Source organism: Tauraco erythrolophus, chromosome 7 (assembly GCF_009769465.1).
Source record: "Tauraco erythrolophus isolate bTauEry1 chromosome 7, bTauEry1.pri, whole genome shotgun sequence".
In the NCBI taxonomy this organism is placed as follows: Eukaryota; Metazoa; Chordata; class Aves; order Musophagiformes; family Musophagidae; genus Tauraco; species Tauraco erythrolophus.
Genome location: NC_141471.1, coordinates 658,461 through 677,441, shown reverse-complemented (window position 1 = coordinate 677,441; position 18,981 = coordinate 658,461). Strand labels below are relative to the sequence as shown.

Here is an 18,981-nt window from a genome sequence, read left to right as displayed (position 1 = left end):
CTCGGTTTCCCGTGAGGCTCCGCGCGCGGTTCCGGCGGGCGGGCGGTTCCGGCGGGCGCAGGCCGGGATGGAGGCCGTGCCCCGCATGCCCATGATCTGGCTCGACCTCAAGGAGGCCGGGGAGTTCGCCTTCAGCGCCGCCGTCAAGAAGGTGCGGCCGGGCTGGGGGGAGGCGGCTGGGGCCTGCGAGGGGCCCAGGGGGGGCGGGCGGGCCTTGTCCGGGGCGGGGCGCTCGGGGCCTGGGAGGGAGGGGGCGTCTGGGAGGGGGGGCTGTGAGGAGGGGGGTGCTTGGGATGTGAGGTAGGGCGGTGCAGGGGGCTGTGTGAAGGATGTTTGGGGTGTATGAGGGAGGGGGGTGCGTGGGGAGGGGGCTGTAGGGGAGGGGGGAGGCCTGCGAGGGAGGAGAGGGCTTGAGAGGGGGTGGGGAGGGGGTGTGTGAGGGAGGGGGGTGCGTGGGGTGTGGGGCAGGGGCTACCTGAGGGGTGTTTGGGGTCTGTGAGGATGAGGAGTGCGTGAGGGGGGGAAGAGGGGCTCTGGGGGGGGTGTTTGGGGTCTGTGAGGAGGGGAGCAGGGGAGGACGGGGGCTCCATGGGGGGTGTTTGGGGCATGAGCAGTCTTTAGAGGGCACAGAGGGTGGGAGCGCGGGGGCTTAGGGGTTTGAGGGGACTCTGGGGGGGCAGGAAATTATAGCTGGGGATGTCTGGGGGTGCTGCAGGTCAGGGAGTCGTGGTGGGGGCCTGTGCCCTGGGCGGGGAGCAGGGCAGAGCTGCTGGGGGCACTGTCAGGTCTAGGTCCCCCCTCCTGAGTGGGATGGAGCAGGGATGGGGGGTTTGAGTGAGGCGCACTGGTGGGATCTGCGGTGGATCTGTCCGGTGTGGCACGGAGGGAGCGAGACTGGGAGCACGGCTGTGCCCCATCAGCCACCACCCCGGCTCGGCCCCGCTCGCTGCAGGGCCTCCCTTGGCAACGAGGGGCAGTGGGTGCAGCCGAGGGGCAGCGTTTGGGGAAGGGGAGTCCCCAGAGTGCCCCCATCCCAGGCACAACCTTCTCCAGCTGCCTCGGAGGCAGGCAGTGAGTTGGCAAGTCTGGCTGTGCCGCATGTGACCGCGCTGACTCCACAGCCGCCGGATCCAGCCTCTGCCGGCGGCGGGTGTCGCTCGGAAAGCCTGGTCGGCGACGGCCGATCTCTCACGTCTCCTTTCCCTCCGCTCCCACGGGCTCGTGGAAAAGGGGGAACGGAGGAGGGAGGGAGGAGTTGACCGATGGTCAGTCGACTCAAAGCCCCCGTGCCTCCACGGCGCCGTCGGAGGAGGGCTGAGGGTACGGTGGGCACGCAGTGACCGGCTCCTTCCTTCCCAAGGGATGTGGCCTGCCCTTGCCACGCCGGCACGGACCCAACTGCTGGCTTAAGGGAGGCCAAGTGCTCAATTGAGGTGCTGTAAACCAGCTCCACCGACGCCTGGCATTTCCTAGTGCCGCCTCCGGATGGCAAACATGGTTTATTGGTGTGGAGGGAGGACAGAGAGGGTTTCTCCTGTATTTGTGCCACCACCTGCTTCCCACCCTGCTGGTTTCCGGGGTGCTGATGCCCAGTCAGACCCCGGCAGCGGTGCTAGTGCGACGGGGACGTCCCTGTGCCAGGAGCAAGGTGTCATGGGATGGCTGAGCTGAGTCATGCCGTGCCGGCCGGGACAAGGTGTGCCAGCCGCTGGCATGGCTCCGGCTCCGGCCCTGCCGTGTGCCCACGAGCGCTAGTGGAACCGGTGGTGCTGTGGGCCGCGCGGTGGCATGCCACGAGGGCACGGTGGCCTCCACGTCCAAGCTGTGTCCGGGGGATAGTGACTTGTCAGAAGTGGGTTATTTGTGGAATTTTTGTGTATGGCAGGGGGTGGGAATCTGTTGTGCCCTGGGTTTGCCTGCGGTGTTTGGTGGAAACACACTCTGGTTTGGTGGCTCGTGAGGAGTGACAGCGAGTAGCAACGTGGCCCCTGGTCGAAACGGAGAGCGCGGAGAGGAAACTTTCCTCGTTTCTCCAGCGCTGAGCTGCGTTGACCTTCTGCTGAAGTGGCAGAGGGTGCACGCAGCCCTCCGGTGTGCCCACCTCCCCTGCCCTGGCAGCTGCTGGGGCGGGCTGGGGCAAAGCAGGGCTGCGGCTGTCCCCGCCGGATGAATTCCTGCCTGGAACCTCGGAGGATTCCGAGCTGCGGGAAATGCTGTGCCTGCTGACACCATCGTGATCCCAGGGGTGTCGAAAGCCTCACTAGGGACAGGTCTGATGGTCGGCTCTGCTTTCATCCAAGCACAGGGGGGTATCAGGCGTGAATCCGGAGTGACTCCAGTTCGCCCTGTCCCGTTCGTTGGTGACTCCTCAGGTTCCCATCAGCTCCGGGCGTGTGCTGGATCAGTGCCTCTCCCCAGGGCTTTGCCTCCTGGCATCTGTGCAGGACCCTGTGCCCTGGCGTTGCGTTAAGCTGAGGTTCAGCAGGAGCCGGGCAAGACTGGGGGGTTTTAGGGGGCAAACGAGCCCCGAACCAGGAGGTGCAGGGCCCCAAGACAGCACGGCCCCCTTCTTGCTGCCAGACCTGCCGTGGGGGCTCTTCCCAGGCTCTCCGGAGAGCTGCCAGCTGGGGAGCTGGGAAGGTGGCTCTGGGTGTCAGGCCAGGGCCAGGCTCTCACCCCTCTCTTCCCCCTCCAGTTTGTCCTGAAAAACTATGGGGAGAACCCGGAGAACTACAACGAAGAGCTGCGGAAGCTGGAGCTGCTCCGGCAGGTAAGCCGGGCTCCGTCCCCAGTCGCTTGCAGCCCCTGTGAGACCTGCCAGAACCAAACTGGGAGAGCTGGTTCATCGCCCACCCTGTGCTCCAGGATGCAGCCACTGGCTACCACCGCCTCCCTGGACTGGGACCAGTGCTGGAGCGCTGCCGTGGCTGCTCCTCGACCTCACCAGTGGCCCACGGATGAGGGTTTTGGCAGTTGAGCTGTGTCCTGGGCTCCTCAGATGATTTGGGCTTCCCAAGGAGCGTGCAGGAGCTGGGCGTTAGGGCTCTGCTGTGTCCACTTCCCTGAATTTGGGGGGTTTGTGTCGAATACAGGTTCCCTGCTGGGTGGAAGGAATCGCTTTGTCCCATCGGGCTGGTGCCTGAGGTCTTCGCAGGGAATAAATCAGCCCCTGACTCTCAGCTCCAGATCCCAACTAGTTGCGTTAGTCACTGGGCTTGTTGATTTTGGGGTCACTGAGCGGGTTAGAGGCACGGTCTCGGCCCCGAGCAGCTGGAAGCTGAAATGTGGATGGCAAAACCGGTTGGAGATGGTCGGAGACTCACCCTGAGCCGGGACTGGTGTCGGTTTGTGCCGTGCTGTGGGCTTTGTAGTGGGGCTGTGAGCCTGTTGTGCAGGGAGGAGCTGGGGGAACTCCTGGTGCTGGCACTGGGGCCATCCCACCAGAGTCCCCAGGGCATAGTGGTGGGTGGTGCTTAAACACCTCCAGCCCAGGAGCTGGGGAGCTCTGACCTCTGCCTGTGGGCTTAGCCCTGAAGTGGGAGGTTGGGAGACCTTTCTGGTGTCTCCTGCTCTTCCCTTCCTCCTCCCAGCATGGCTTTGCTGTAGCAGCAGGTCCCGTGCCCTGTCCAGGACACCCCTTGTCACTCGCTCCCAAATTCCTCCTGGTAATTTCACCCGTAGGAGCCTGTGCTGGGGAGAGCAGAGACTCTTCCTCCCTGAACCGGTTGCTCTGGGTCTGTAAAGTGTCTCTCTCCAGCCTCATTTTTAGAATCACAGGATCCCAGAATGGTTTGGGTTGGAAGGGACCTCAAGGACCAACCAGTTCCAACCCCCCTGCCATGGGCAGGGACACCCTCCACTACACCAGGGTGCCCAAAGCCCCATCCAACCTGGCCTTGAACACTGCCAGGGATGGTGCAGCCACAGCTTCTCTGGGCAACCTGTGCCAGTGCCTCACCACTCTCAGAGGGAAGAATTTCTCCCTCAGATCCCATTGAAATCTCCCTCTTCCAGTTTAAAGCCATTGCCCCATGCCCTGTCACTACACACCCTTGTAAAAAGCCCCTCCCCAGCTTTCCTGTAGCCCCTTTAGGCACTGGAAGGTGCTGGAAGGTCTCCCCGGAGCCTTCTCTTCTCCAGGCTGAACAGCCCCAACTCTCTCAGCCTGTCTCCAGAGCAGAGGTGCTCCAGCCCTCCCATCATCTCCGTGGCCTCTGGCCCCGCTCCAGCAGCTCCATGTCCTTCTTGTGTTGGGGACCCCGGAGCTGAAGGCAGCACTGCAGGGGGGTCTCCCGAGAGCAGAGCAGAGGGGCAGAATCCCCTCCCTCGCCCTGCTGCCCACGCTGCTCTGGGTGCAGCCCAGGACACGGTTGGCTTTCTGGGCTGCCAGCGCACGGTGCCGGCTCATGGTGAGCTTCTCATCACCCAACACCCCCAAGTCCTTCTACTCAGGGCTGCTCTCCGTCCATTCTCTGCCCAGCCTGGACTTGTGCTTGGGATTGCCCTGACCCACGTGCAGGACCTTGTGCTTGGCCTTGTTGAACTCTATGAGGTTCTCCCAGTCCCACCTCTCCAGCCTGTCCAGGTCCCTCTGGATGCCATCCCTTCCCTCCAGCGTGCCCACCACACCACACACTTGGTGTTGTCACAAACGTGCTGAGGGTGCACTCGATCCCACTATCCATGTCACCAACAAAGATGTTAAATAGCACTGGCCCCAGTACTGACCCCTGAGGAACACAAAGCAAACTGGTCTGTTTAGGTGAACAGACCTGTTTTTCCAGCTGCGTTACACCGGTGTTTTCTGTCAAGCCTTGCTCCTTCCCGCAGGGCCGCCTCATCCCAGGGGAGCCGGCCGGTGCCCCCTCCTGCCTGTGGATCTTGCTACAAACCCGACAGGCTCCTGTCCCTGCCTGGCAGCGTGGTCCTGTCCCCAGGGCAGCCTCTTCCTCCTCCTCCTCCTCCTCTCTCCCTTCCAGAGTGCCGTCAACGTGCCCAGGGACTTCGAGGGCTGCAGCACGCTGCGGAAGTACTTCGGCCAACTCCACTACCTGCAGAGCCGCATCCCCATGGGTGCCGAGCAGGAGGCGGCAGTGCCCGTCGCGTGGTGAGGAGGAGCTCGAGCTCCTTCCCCTTCCCCTCTCCCCGGCGTGGGGCTCGGGGCGTTGCGGATGGGGGGGTCGGCTCCCAGCAGGAGCTTCCCGAAACGAGGAGGCTGACCAAAGCAGAGCAGCTTCTCCTTCTTCCCTGCACACCTCCTTTGCCTTCATCTGGGGCGCTCCTCCCCGAAGCCGGTGGCTGTGCCTGGGTGTCTCAGGGTGTCCCAGGGGTGTCCCGGGGACCCTTTGGGAAACGGTTTGTCCTGCCCCGGGGATCTGGCAGGAGGTCTGAGCCGAGCTGGAGGCAGCAGCGTTGGCTCCGAGGAGATGCAGGGCAGTGCCAGGACAGTGTCACCCTGCAAGGAGACGGTGCTGAGATCCCCTGGGGTGGCAGAGGGGCTTGGCTGCATGTCACCAGGGTGTCCGTGTGCTTACAAAGCCAAACCCGAGCTGCCATGTGGAGACACGCCGTCCCACCAGCTCCCACCGCCACTGGCACCTTGGTTCGATGCCCAGGGTGATGCCAGGCAGGAGGATCCCTTCTCCGAACCTCTGAGGGAGCGCGTCTCTGGACAAATCCTTTTCCTGGCCCACGGCCCATGGACAGGAACCTCTGTCTCCAGCTGGTAACCGGGCTTCTCTCCTCACAGGACTGAGATCTTCTCAGGCAAGACGGTGACTCATGAGGACATCAAGTACGAGCAGGCCTGCATCCTCTACAACCTGGGTAAGGGCCTGGGAGACCTGCTGCCCTCTTCTCCGTCCCTCTTCTCTTCCCAGCCTTTGCTCTGAGCTCCTCGTCAGCCTTCCTCAGAGCGGCCCTGGCAGCAGCACGGCGTGCCTGGTCCCACCAGCAGCCGTGGTTGAGCCCAGTTGTGCCTCTTCCCCTCCTCGGTGCCGCCTGCGGGGCTGGGGGTGCTCAGTGTTGGAGCCTCACCTCTGCATGCTCTGAGTGCTGCCCAGTGCCTCGGGCACAGGTCGCAGCATTCCAAGTGCCCTTTGTGGCACAGTGACGGCCGGCCGCAGTCAGGCTGTGTCCGGCTCATCCAGCACCTGGCCTCCTCAAAAGCAGCACATCCAACCCTTGTCCCCCTGCTCCTTTGCTCTCTGGCTGTGGGCAGTCCCAGCTCAGAGTGGAGGAATTTTGGCAGCTCCAAAGGGAAGGTGACACTTCCCGTGGCCGGAGACGCTCCGATGGCGCTCTCCCAGCCAACCCTGCACGGGTTTAGCGTAAATCCCGCCACGCGCTGCATGGCCCACGGCAGCAGGGCCCCTTTGGAGAGGTCACTGTTGCCTGGAGTTGGTGGAAACGCGTCTGTCCAACCCGGAGGGGGTCAGATACTCGCTTTTTAATAATGCTGAGGGCTGGTTTCCGGCCGGGATTCTCCTGTGCTGAACGACTCCTCCGTGCGTGGTCTTTGCCGCGGGCGCCCTGCGAGATGGGCATCCTGAGTGCCACCATCCTCTTTCCGCAGGTGCGCTGCACTCCATGCTGGGCGCCATGGACAAGAGGGTGTCGGAGGAGGTAACGATCCCCTGGGCTCCCCCTCAATGACTTTCCTCTCCAGTGTGGCTAACAGCTGCCAGCCGGCAGCGCCGGGGACTTCTCCACCGTGACCTGGCTGGTTCCGACATCAGGGCTCTGGATGTCTGCCGTGACCCAGTGCCGCTGTAGAGTGTTACAAGGAGCCACCTCGTGTCCCTCCCTGCCCCGGTGTTGCCATCCCTGCGCCCGCGAGGCTCTGCCCACGTGCCGACTGGGCCAACCTTCCTCCCACCCTCAGCACATAGGGCCGGGAGGGGAGAGCTCTGGCGCAGCTCGGGGCACGTGCCGCTGAGCCGCTGAGTCCCAGGGACTCGCTCCGGGCTTGTGGCAGCTGCTTTTTGGGGTCTCAGAGGAGGCGGGAGCAGCACGGGGAACGTCTGACCCCTGCTGAGCTGGGGTTTATCACCCTGAGCCCTCCGTGTGAAAGGAGGTCGCTGTTTCTCCAGTCTGGCCCAGTCTCCGCAAATTCCTGGTGTCCAGCAGCAGGTGCCTACGGATGTCGGCTGCGAGAGGGCTGCGCGCGCCTGACGTGTTCTCCCTCCTCCCCAGGGCATGAAGGTTTCCTGCACCCATTTCCAGTGTGCCGCCGGGGCGTTTACGTACCTGCGGGATCACTTCCCCCACTCCTACAGCGTAGACATGAGCCACCAGATCCTCAACCTCAACATCAACCTCATGCTGGTAGGAACTGGGTCCTGCCTCCGCCAGGGCACTGGTCACGCTGGGATGGCGCCTTGCACACCTCAAGGGCGACTGCCGCTTGACTGGGAGAGGGGTGTCCATAGGGGTGGGTGCTCCCTGCGGAGTCCAGGTGCTTGGAGCTGGGTGAGCCGGGACCCCAGTGCCGCATGGGGGGTTGTCTGTAGGGTCTGCGCTGCTGTAGGCAAGAGGGGCTCCTTCCTGCAGGAGGGATGGAGATTTTAGGAGGTGGTGGGGAAGAGGGAAGGCTCTGCACTGCTCCGCTCATCCCCAGGCTTTTGGGGCGTCTCTTGGGACTCACCGGTCCCCTCAGGACTGACCCCTCAAGAAAGGGGCTGTAGCTGGTGGATCCTGCCAGGGATGGGGGTCTGGCACCGGCTTGGATTCAGGAGGGTGTCCCAAGGTGTAGGGGCAAACCGAGTATTCCCGTCTTGGCTTTGGCAGGGCCAGGCACAGGAGTGTCTCCTGGAGAAGTCCATGCTGGACAACAGGAAGAGTTTCCTCGTGGCCCGGATCAGTGCCCAGGTGAGCTCCGGGGTGTCTCTGCTGTGCTGAACTCTGCCCCTTCTGCCTCAGCACGTGCCGTTCCCAACACGGCCCCCGCTCCGGCTGCACGGGGCATGACTTGGGATTGGGAGCTCAGGGAGGGTGTCCCAGACCCTGTGCAGCATCAGTGCTGCTTCAAACAGTGGTAGGGGTGATGCCATCGCCTCGGGCTGTGAGTACAACCACCAGCTCCTCAAAGGAGAGTGTAAGATACTCTGGAGAGAAGGGATGTCACCCCAAGGGACCTGGAGAGGTGGGCCTGTGAGAACCTCATGGAGTTCAACAAGGCCAAGTGCAAGGTCCTGCACGTGGGTCGGGGCAATCCCACGCACACGGACAGGCTGGGCAGAGAATGGATGGAGAGCAGCCCTGAGGAGAAGGACTTGGGGGTGCTGGTTGATGAGAAGCTCAACATGAGGCGGCACCGTGCGCTGGCAGCCCAGAAAGCCAACTGTGTCCTGGGCTGCACCCAGAGCAGCGTGGGCAGCAGGGCGAGGGAGGGGATTCTGCCCCTCTGCTCTGCTCTTGGGAGACCCCCCTGCAGTGCTGCCTTCAGCTTTGGGGTCCCCAACAGCAGGAGGACATGGAGCTGTTGGAGCGGGGCCAGAGGAGGTCATGGAGATGATGGGAGGGCTGGAGCACCTCTGCTCTGGAGACAGGCTGGGAGAGTTGGGGCTGTTCAGCCTGGAGAAGAGAAGGCTCCGGGGAGACCTTCCAGCACCTTCCAGTGCCTAAAGGGGCTACAGGAAAGCTGGAGAGGGGCTTTGGACAAGGGTGTGTAGTGACAGGACAGGGGGGTGATGGCTTTGAACTGGAAGAGGGGAGATTTCGATGGGATCTGAGGGAGAAATCTTCCCTCTGAGGGTGGTGAGGCACTGGCACAGGTTGCCCAGAGAAGCTGTGGCTGCCCCATCCCTGGAAGTGTTCCAGGCCAGGTTGGATGGGGCTTTGGGCAACCTGGTGTAGTGGAGGGTGTCCCTGCCCATGGCAGGGAGGTTGGAACTGGATGATCTTGGAGGTCCTTTCCAACCCAAACCGTTCTGGGATTCTAACCCACCGTGTGGTTTATTGTGGTGATGTCACTAGTCCGTAGCTCTGACCCAAACCACATCCGTGAGTTCCCAGCGCCGCTTTGCCATCTGCGGCCGTGGGCACAAACGCTGGTGCCGGTGAATACTGCTTTCCGTTGCCACTCTTGGCTCCTCCTGGTTCCGGCATTCTGGGGGTTCCCAAACCCCGTCCCTCTCTCCACAGGTGGTGGATTACTACAAAGAGGCCTGCCGGGCGCTGGAAAACTCGGAGACAGCCTCGCTGCTGGGAAAGATCCAGAAGGACTGGAAGAAGTTGGTTCAAATGAAAATCTATTATTTCGCTGCTGTGGCCCATGTAAGTGGGGAGCTCAACTGGGGGCTGCTGGGCTGCACTGGGAGGGATTTTGGCTGCTCTGGGGGGGTTTCTTGCCCGTTTCACACCTCTCCCTCGAGTTCCGGAGCTCTGACGCCGCCGATGTGTGGGTTTTTTTGCAGCTGCACATGGGGAAAACAGGCTGAGGAGCAGCAGAAGTTTGGGAAAGGGTAAGCAGAGCCGTGTCGGCCCGTTCTCATCCGCTCCGGGCTCTGGATCGCGGTCCTGCCCTGGGGAGGCTGAGTCCTGGAAGCGACCCCTGACACCCCGGGGTGTCAGCAGCCCTGGGGACACCAGTGTCACCAGCGGCGTCCTGCCTCCTGCCAGCGTTCGTGGGTGTTCTCGGAAAGCCCCGTTACGCCGGAGGAACCTGCGACCCTTGGGGACTGCTGGTGGTGTTCCTCCATGAAGCAAGGGCACCCATGTCTGTGCCAAACCCTAATTCCCGGTCTCTCTGCAGGTCATCTACTCCAGAGCGCGCTGGATAAACTCAACGAAGCCATCAAGCTGGCAAAGGTACGTTCCTTCTCCATCAGAGACGTCTTGGTTCCTTTGTGGGGCACGGGGGAGAGGTGGCTGGAGAGGCTGCTGCTGGCTCCCGGGCACGCTCGGGCCGCCATCGGCTGCTGGGATAGTGGTTACCCGTTCCTCTGCCTGCGCCAATTCGCTCTCTTTTCTGCAGGGCCAGCCAGAAACCGTCCAGGAAGCCCTGAGATTCACCATGGATGTGATCGGGGGGCAAGTGAGTCCGTGCAACCGGGCACCCCTGGATGTAACTGTCCCGTTCTCCGTGGCTCGGAAATGCCCAGTGGCCCGGGAAGCGGCCCCGCTGTCCCCGACGCGCAGACCTCGTGCTGCCCGAGGCTCTCGGGACATGCAGCTGCCATGGAAGTTGTTTTTTTGATCTCCCTGGAGTGAACCCAGGAGACCCAGGGCCTGATTCACTGGGAAACAAGCTCAGGGAGGCAGGGACGCTGTCCGCCCCTCGGCCAACGCAGGGCATCACTTCTTGTTTCTAGGTACAATCAGCCAAAAAGGACAACGACTTCATCTACCACGAAGGCTGTGCCAGCGCTGGACAACCTGCAGTCCGTTGAAAGGTGAGGGTGGGGCAGTGCCCTTCCTGCCAGCTCCTGATGGAGAGGGACACGGGCACAGTGGCACACGGCGAATCAATCCCTGGGGGCTCTGGGGCCCGTGGGGCCAGTGGGGTGTGATGCCATGCTCTCCAGGGATCTGCCAGGGATGGAGGCCTTTGGAGGACATTGTCTTGGGAATAATCAGTGTTGTGTGTTCCACCCCAGGTGCCCCGTTGGTGAAAGCCCTCCCCGTCAACCCCACGGATCCAGCTGTCACTGGCCCTGATATCTTTGCCAAGCTGGTGCCATGGCCTGCCCACGAGGCCTCTTCCCTGTACAGGTGTGTCCCGGGCGGGCACGGCACAGGCCGGAGCAGGACAGTCGGCCGCTCGGGGGGCAGATCCCTGGCACCAGGCTCAACAAGGAGCCCTGTGCCCCCCTGGCTCAGCCTCTCTGCGGGCTGGAGGGAGCCTCAGGATCAAACCAGCGCGATGGTTTCCTTGGGAGCCGCCCGCATTGTCCTCATGTCCGGCTCCTGTCCAGCGTCTCTCCTGGCAGCTGGAGCTGGCAAGGGCTGCGGGTGGCAGGCCCAGGGATGGCCGGGGCTCTGGCCGATGCCCGCCGGGCTCAGCGGAGGTTTCCCCACTCCTGCCGCAGCACTAAAGGATTTTTTGCTCCTGTGTCGCAGCGAGGAGGAAGGCCAAACTGCTGAGGGACGTGATGGCGAAGATCGAAGCCAAGAACGAAGTGCTGGAGTACGTGTGGCCGTGCCCAATGGGGCCCTGACCAGTTCCTCCCAGCTGGATGCCCAGGCGGTGGTTGGGGCTCCGGCCTGGCACAGCGAGTGTCCCGGTTATCCCCTTGCTGGGTCTCCCACCCCAGTACCCACCGACATTACTGATCTCTCACCCTCGTGCTGTGCACGGTCATGTCCCAGTTTGCCCAGCTCTGGGGCAGACCCCATCCCCCAGCGTGTTCCAGTCCTGGTGACTGGTCCCCAACTTCAGCCTGCAGCTTTGCCGAGGCCATCGGGGTGATGCAGGGTGCTGCGCCCCGAGGTGGCTGTGGTTTGGGAGGGGGGGGTACCCCCACGGGGAGGCTCTGCCACCTCTCAGGGCTTGTTGTCTGTCACCTGCAGCCATTCATGGACTCCATGCAGCTGGACCCCGAGACCGTGGACAACTGGACATGTACAGCCACATCCCCCCCGTCCTGATGAGAAATGCGCCGCGCTCAGCGTGCGCCCCGACACCGTCAAGAACCTCGTCCAGTCCATGCAGGGTAGGGACGTGGGACCTAACTGGGGGACATGGTGGGTGTCTGGGCTGACCCTGGGGTCAGGCACACTGCTCCCCGGCTGGGTCTTGGTGTTGGGAGCGGCCTCTCCGTGGCTAATCAATCCTTTGCTGGTATAAATTCCTTAACCCCAAAGCATTTTTCCCCGTTGGCCACTCATGGAGGATTCTGCTCCTCGCAAGTCAGACCTCCTGGTGGCCAGTGTCACATCACAAGGGGCTCGGTGCTGCCTGGAGCGCTTCAACGGCATCTCCCCAGCACAGGCGGGCCCGGAGCCCAGCACCCAGGCCTCTGGGCTGCGGTTGTCCGTGCCTCCTCTGCTTGCCCACAGTCAGATTTATTCTTCGGGCTGCTGCATCAGAGCCTGGCTTCAGGCTTGGGGCAAGTGGCAGCCTCTTGTGTCTCTCCTGTGCCGTCCTCTCTGGGGTCTCACCGATGTGGAGGCCTCCCTGAAGGAGATCGGGGACCTCCTGGAGGAGGACGAGGCTCAGGAGCGGAAGTTGCAGGAGCTGCTTGGGAAGGTCCCACCACCCAGGGGTCCTCCGCCGGTGCCGGGGCTGGCCGAGGTGAGCAAGGAGTGCTCCAAGTACATGGAGGTGCACGAGAAGGCCAGCTTTCACCAACAACGAGCTCCACAAAGCCATGAACCTCACATCGGCAACCTGCGCCTGCTCAGCGGGCCAACTGGAGCAGGTCCGCGCCGCGCTGCCCTCGCCCACCTGACCGAAGGTGAGTGGTGCCACGTGCCCCGGGGAGGGGCTGCCCATGGCCACGGCCGTACCTGTGCCAGCCTCCCACCCGCACCGCGGGCTGGCGGGAGGGCAGGTCCTCTCCCCCCTGCCTCGCCGGGGCTCCCTCATGCACCCTGTGCCTGGGCTTGTGCCACCTTGGCTGTGTGGTCCCTCGCAAGCTGCGGTGGGGGCTCGTCCTCCTGAAAAACGTGCAGCCTGGGTCATGGTGTGGGGACAGCGGGCAGAGCCTGGTTACTGTCCTGGCAAACGCTTGGCTTTTTACCACCGGGCGTGCCAGGACAGCCCCAGGCTGGCTCCTTGCCCCTGTGGTTCCCTCCCCTCGGTGCAGCGCATCCTGCGAGCGGCTCGGGCCAGGGGGGCTGGCCGGAGCTCAGGGGGGGTCCAGTGCGGCCGCTCAGCCCTCCCTGTCCCCCAGACGACAAGCAGGTGCTGCAGAACCTGAGCGAATCCTGGGCAAGGGCAGGGAGATGAGGGACCAGCGGATGTCCCTGGAGCAGCAGCTGCGCGAGATGATCCAGAAGGATGATATCACCACCTCGCTGGTCACCACCGACCGCTCCGAGATGAAGGTGGGGGTGCCAGCCGCCACGTTGGGGATGCCCCTTCTTGTGCCGCGCACGTGGTCGGGGCTGCAGCAAGAGTTTTGCTCCATCCCAGCCTACCCCCGAGATCCTCCGTGCCTGCAGCCCCTCAGATCCTCCCCTCTCTCTCGGCAGAAACTCTTTGAGGAGCAGCTGAAGAAGTACGACCAGATCAAGGTCTACCTGGAGCAGAACCTGGCTGCCCAGGAGAACGTCCTGAAGGCCCTGACGGACGCCAATGTCAAATATGCGGCCGTGCGCAAGGCGCTGGCTGAGGTGGAGCACAAGTGAGTGGTGCACGGGGCTGGCCGGGGGGGGGGAGAGCGTTCCCCAGTGGGCTTCGGTGGGCTGGCGGCAGCTGGGTGCACGGGAACAGCCCTCTCCCATCCGAGGAGAGGTGTGGGGTCAGTAGCAGCTTCTCTGGTCTGTCCCTTGCCGTGTCAACTGGTGGCTGTTTGCCCCGCACGGTTGTCTGTCCCAGGTGGGTTCCCCAGGAGCCGGGACGCCCGCTTTGGCCCGGCGTTACGTTCTGCCCCGTCTCCCCAGGTGGAACACCACCGTCCAGACCTTGGTGGCCTCCTACGAAGCCTACGAGGACCTGATGAAGAAATCGCAGGAGGGGAAGGACTTCTACACCGACCTGGAAGGGAAAGCTGCCAAACTGCTGGAGAAGGCCCGCGCCGCCTGCCAGGCCGCCGAGGCCAACCGGCAGCAGATCCTGGAGAAGTAGGTGGTGCCGCGCGCGTCGTGGGGCATCAAGCTGGGCTTGGGTGCGACCCCTGCGAGGTGGGAAGCACCTTTGGGTGCTGCTGGGTGAGCCGGGCTGCGGCCAGAGGGTTTGGCTTCGGTGCGGTGGCTCCCTGCGCCCAAGGGGGAGGTGGGCAGCACCGGGGGGCTTGGCGGGCACCGGCAGCCCCGCACTGAGCCACGCTGCCTGGCAGGGAGCTGAAGAAGCAGCCGCCCCCCGGCCCACGGCCCCCAAACCCGCCCTGCCGAAGAAGCCGCTGGAGCTGGATGCCAGCGGGCTGGACGCCGGCGACCTGCCGCCACTGGGCTCCCTGGTGCTTCCGGAGCTGCCCGAGGAGCTGCGGAGCCTTCCGGACGTGCTGGCCGGGCACCTGGCCCGCCTGCCACCTCCCGCGCTGGCCGCCCTTGCCCTCAACCCAGCCCTGGCCACCGGGCTGCGGCCCCCCGGCCCCGAGCCTCCTGCCCGCCGCCAGGCTGGCCAGCGCCCCGCTGCAGCCCTTTGCCCCTGCCCACTTCCCGGCACCCCCAGCCCCCCTTGGGCACTACCGGCTGCCGGTGGCACCCACCGCAACACCGGGCCCTTTTCCATCTGGCGGGGGGGCTCCAGTGCAGCTCCTGCAGCCCTCGGCCCCGCAGGCGGCTGGGCCCCCCCCAAGTTCAGCCCCATCTGCTGCCCCCCAGCTCTTCCCGCTGCCCCGCTGATGCGAGGCCCAGTGCAGCCTGGCACGGCCCCGATGCAGCCTGGCACAGCCCCAGTGCAACCTGGCACGGCCCCGGTGCAGCCTGGCTTCATGGGGCCCCACGTGCTTCCCCCGCGCTCGTCCCCACAGCACGGCCCCATGCCCAGCCCCGCTCCGCTGCCTCCTATGGCCTGGGCCAGCCCGGGGTGCCCACACCCGGCCCCCTCAGACCCCCCACCCTGGGGCCAGCACCCGTGGGTACCCAGCCACCAGTGGGTGGCCCTGAGCCGGCCCCAGGTGCCCGGCCGGCCACCACCACGGTGGATAGCGTCCAGGCCCCCATCCCCAGCTGCACTGCTCCCCGCGGCTCCCGTGCCAGGGGCCAGTCGTGCCCACAGGCCCCTTCCTGCCCCCTCAGCACCCAGCGGCACCCCCCACCCCCTTCCTATGGCCAGGGGGACTGCAGCCCTTTGGGCAGCCGGCCCAGCACCCCTTCCCTCCTGGGCAGCACCCACACACCTTTGCTCCCACAGCACAGCTCCAGCCTGGCATGGAGGTGCCCGCTCGGGCCCAGGGCCCCCATCAGTTCCCCCCAGCTCCATTCCTCCCCGGCGAGAGCCCAGGTCCCACTGCCCTTCCAGCCGCCCGCCCGGCCCCCACTGCCCCCCAGGCCCAGTTTGCCCAGCAGCCCTTCACCGGCCCCGGGGGGCAACCCGGGCAGCCCCCGCTGCCGCCGCAGCTCTACCAGCTCCCGGGGCAGGACAAGCTGCCCCCGCAGGGACTCACCCCGCCCACGGGGGCCCTTCCCTTCCCCAGGGCCCCCAGCCAGAGTGGCCCCCCAGTGCTGGGGGGGCTGCAGCCGTGCCCGCCAGCTCCCCCGCTCTGCCTTTCTGCCCCAGCCCCGCTCCCCTAGCAGCCAGATGCCCGTGGCACCATGGCCCTGGGCCCCGCCACCCGCACCCGCCAGCCAGGCAGGCCCCCACCACGTCACCCCCTCTCCCAGCCCTGGCCTGAGCCAGATGCAGGGCACGGTGGTGGTCCAGGGCCCCCTCGTCCCCTCCCCGGCACCCTCCCCACAGCCGGCCTTGCCTATGCAGCCCCCAGCACTGGTGCCCGGCTCGGGCAACCTGCCGCAGAGACCCCCGCCCTCGCTGACGCCAGGCCCCAGTGAGGCCCTTTTCCAGCGGCAGAGCTCCTCCACATGACCTGCTGTCCTCCAGCCCCGAGAGCCAGCACGGTGGCTCCAAGGCGGCCGTGGGGCAGCCGCTGCTGCAGCCCACCAAGGCGGATGCCAAGGAGGGGCAGAAGCCCAAAGCGGTGCAGCTGATCGAGAACGATCCTTACGAGAAGCCGGAGCGAGTCCTGCGGCTGCTGGCGGAGCTCGACCGCTTCCGCGGGCTGGTGGAGCGGCTCGAGCGCCCGGGGCCCGGCGGTGCCACGGAGCTGGACACAGTCTGGAAGGAGCTGCAGGATGCCCAGGAGCGGGATGCCCGGCAGCTCTCCATCGCCATCGCCCGCTGCTACTCCATGAAGAACCGGCACCAGGACATCATGCCCTACGACAGGAACCGTGTCGTCCTCCGCTCGGGCAAGGACGACTACATCAACGCCAGCAGGGTGGAGGACCTCTCGCCTTACTGCCCCACCATCATCGCCACCCAGGCCCGCTGCTGGGCACCGCCGCCGACTTCTGGCTGATGATCTACGAGCAGAAGGTTTCCGTCGTCGTCATGCTGGTGTCGGAGCAGGAGCTGGACAAGGTAGCCCCTTCCCTGGGCACGCTCCCGAGGGACGGCACTGTGGCATCCCTGGTGCCCCTTGCACTCTCCCTGCAGTGTGGCAGCTCCAGGCCCTGACGGGTGCCAGGGTGGGATGGGAGGGTCCCTTGACACCCCCACGGGGAGGTGCTTACCCTGGTGGGGTGTCTGGGGCACCCGCTCCTGACACCCCCTCCCTTCCCCCCACAGCAGAAGGTGCTGCGGTACTTCCCCTCGGAGCGAGGCCAGCCGTGGTGCAGGGCCCCATCACCCTCATCCTCACCAGCGCGAAGGTCGCCCCCACCCACGTGGAGAGGATGATCACGCTGCAGTACCGCGACCAGAGCCTCAAACGCACCATTGTCCACCTCCAGTTCACCTCCTGGCCGGAGCTGTATGGCACGGGGGGCACGGGGGGAGTGGGAGGATGGCGGGGGGGGGGGGGGGGGTGTCCTGCTGCAGCTGAAGGTGGGGGGGGGGGGTTCAGCTGGAGTCCCGTGGGCCCCTGAACTGCTTCCTACCTTGCTGGATCTCAGGTTCCAGCCCTGCTGTGGGAGGGTGTTTTGGGTGGCACTGCCCCCTCTGGGGGCCGTTGAGCTGGGGACCCCTCTCCATGCCTGTGTGCTGTCTCGGAGTCCCCCCCATGCCCGGGTGCTGTGTCCCCCCCCCCGCAGGGGCCTGCCCGACAGCAAGGGGAGCCTCCTCCGCTTCATCCAGGAGGTGCACGGCCACTACCTGCACCAGCGCCCGCTCCAACACCCCCATCGTCCGTGACTGCAGGTGAGTGGGGCTGGGGGGCTCCCGTGGGGGCTGGGGGCGTGGGGTGTGTCTGTCCCCCCCTCCCAGGCCTGTCCCCACCGGGATGGGGGGTCTCTCCGCAGCTCCTGGGGTGGGCCGCACCGGGGCCTTCTGCCTGCTCTACGCGGCCATGCAGGAGGTGGAGGCCGGTAACGGCATCCCGACTTGGCCGCGCTGGTGAAGGGATGCTGGCAGCAGCGCAAGCACATGCTGCAGGAGAAGGTAGGGGGCTTGTGGGGAGGGGGGCTGAAGCCCCCCGGGGGCGGGGGGGGTGGGGTGGTGGGTCACTGCCTGGGGTGGGGGGGGCTACACGCTGCCCCTCTCCTCCCCTCCAGCTCCACCTCAAGTTCTGCTACGATGGCGGTGCTGCTGCACGCCGAGCAGGTGCTGCACCCGGCACGGCGTGGGTGCCCCCCGCCGTGCCCATGGGCCACCAACAGTGCCTCCCCCAAGGTGGGTGCAGGGTGGTAGGAGGGTGTGGGGTGGATGGGGGGGGGGCTCCACTGCCCCCAGGGCTCATGGGGCCTCTTTCCCACAGCTCTACTTCCAGCAGGACCCCCAGGCCTGGTGCTGGGGGGGGACATGCCCATCAGCTCCATCCAGGCCAACCATCGCCAAGCTGAGCATCAAGCCGGCGGGGGCCAGTGGGGAGCTGGGGGGGGGCTGGGTGCCGGATGTGGCCCCCCCACCCGAAGCTGCAGACACGGAGGCGCTGCCGGTTACTGCCCGACGGCATGCTGGATGGCATCGGTGCCACCTGTCACCGAGCCGCCCCCACCGGGACCACCCATCCCTGAGCCGCCTGGTGCCACCGAGAGCAGCAACCACGTGGCGGAGAGCCATGAGCCCCCCGGGCAGCGGCCAGCGGTGCCCCCCGCTGCCCCCCCCCTCCTCGCTGGAGCTGCTGGCATCCCTCACGCCCGAGGCCTTCACCCTGGACGCCTCCCTCAAAGGGCAAGACAGCGGATGAATAAGCAGAACTTCCTGCAGGCGCAGACGGGCGAGGGGCTGCCGGGCACCACCGGCCCAGCGACGACCCCCCTCAGCATGCTCGAGACCCGCTCTGGACCACTTCAACAAGACGTGAGGGGAGGAGGGTGTGGTGGGATTGTGCCCCCCCCTTAAATCCAGCACTACAGCCCTGGGCACCACCCCTGCGGGCACTGCCTCCCTGGGCGCATCCCCCAGCCCGTTTGGGGTGGGAGCTACGCCAGCAGCGGGGGCCGGGGTGCCCCGAGGGATGGGGGGACCGTGGGGGAGGGGTCTGTCTTCCCGTCCCCCCCCCCTCTTTGTACAGGTGTGACATCAGTGGTCGCCATGTGATTTGATTCCAGTTAAAACGGTTTTTTTTTTTTCCAGCTCTTTGCTACTAAAATAAAAGCGAGTTTGCTCTGCGGGGGGCTGGGCCCTGGTGCCAGGGTGAGGGGGGGCGCAGGTGGGGGGTTGTCGATGTGCTCCGGGGGTGCCAACGGTGCAGCCAGGCTGGGGTAGTTCCGTTTAATGGCCGGTGTCCTCGCCCAGTTACAAAATGGATCTGGTACAAAACGCGTCCCCTGTACAGTACAAAGCGTACAGCTGCGCTAAGGCCACCCGAGGCACCGTGCGGCGGCGGGGCGGGGGGCCGGGGGGGCCGTGCCTGCGGGCAGGGGGCTCCCCGGGACCCCCTGCCCTTACAATCACCGGATTCCATTAACAGACATCAGCGGCGTTTACTGGAGGGCTGGGAGCATCAGGGGAAGGTTTTGGCGCCCCCCCCCCCCCCCGCCGGTTCTGCTGAACCCCTGCCAGGGTGGGGGGCAGCTGCGTGTGCCCCCCCCATCTGCCCCCCTCGCTGCCTGGGGCTGGAGCGGGGACCTGTAGTGCAATTGGGAGGGGAGCTGAGCCCCCCCAGCACGCGCTGGAGGAGCTGGGGGTGCTGCCAGCCCATGGCACGGTGCTTTGGTCCACTGCTGCCCAAGTGCCCCCCCCCCGGCTCCCCCAAGTGCCAGTCGGGCCAG

At 65.4% G+C, this 18,981-nt stretch overlaps 1 protein-coding gene across 1 annotated transcript; it reads left to right on the top strand.

Annotated features, from left to right (window-relative positions):
* Window positions 1-62: 62 nt before the first annotated feature.
* Window positions 63-18,109, top strand: PTPN23 (protein tyrosine phosphatase non-receptor type 23). Its single transcript, XM_086614824.1, is given in 50 exon segments — window positions 63-151; window positions 2,696-2,770; window positions 4,980-5,107; window positions 5,750-5,826; window positions 6,575-6,624; window positions 7,195-7,326; window positions 7,789-7,869; window positions 9,145-9,276; window positions 9,417-9,425; window positions 9,427-9,478; window positions 9,755-9,810; window positions 9,977-10,036; window positions 10,314-10,355; window positions 10,357-10,394; window positions 10,579-10,715; window positions 11,062-11,132; window positions 11,512-11,554; window positions 11,557-11,586; window positions 11,589-11,663; window positions 12,093-12,283; window positions 12,285-12,382; window positions 12,820-12,860; window positions 12,863-12,990; window positions 13,138-13,289; window positions 13,549-13,728; window positions 13,944-13,966; window positions 13,969-14,174; window positions 14,176-14,388; window positions 14,490-14,603; window positions 14,606-14,809; window positions 14,812-14,961; window positions 15,016-15,035; window positions 15,037-15,100; window positions 15,103-15,298; window positions 15,301-15,355; window positions 15,397-15,624; window positions 15,626-16,089; window positions 16,092-16,189; window positions 16,400-16,436; window positions 16,439-16,580; window positions 16,861-16,956; window positions 17,033-17,139; window positions 17,142-17,206; window positions 17,320-17,343; window positions 17,345-17,437; window positions 17,523-17,704; window positions 17,706-17,745; window positions 17,747-17,871; window positions 17,873-17,939; window positions 17,942-18,109. Coding segments are annotated over 50 exon segments (5,343 nt in total). The 5' UTR covers window positions 63-67.
* Window positions 18,110-18,981: the final 872 nt, after the last annotated feature.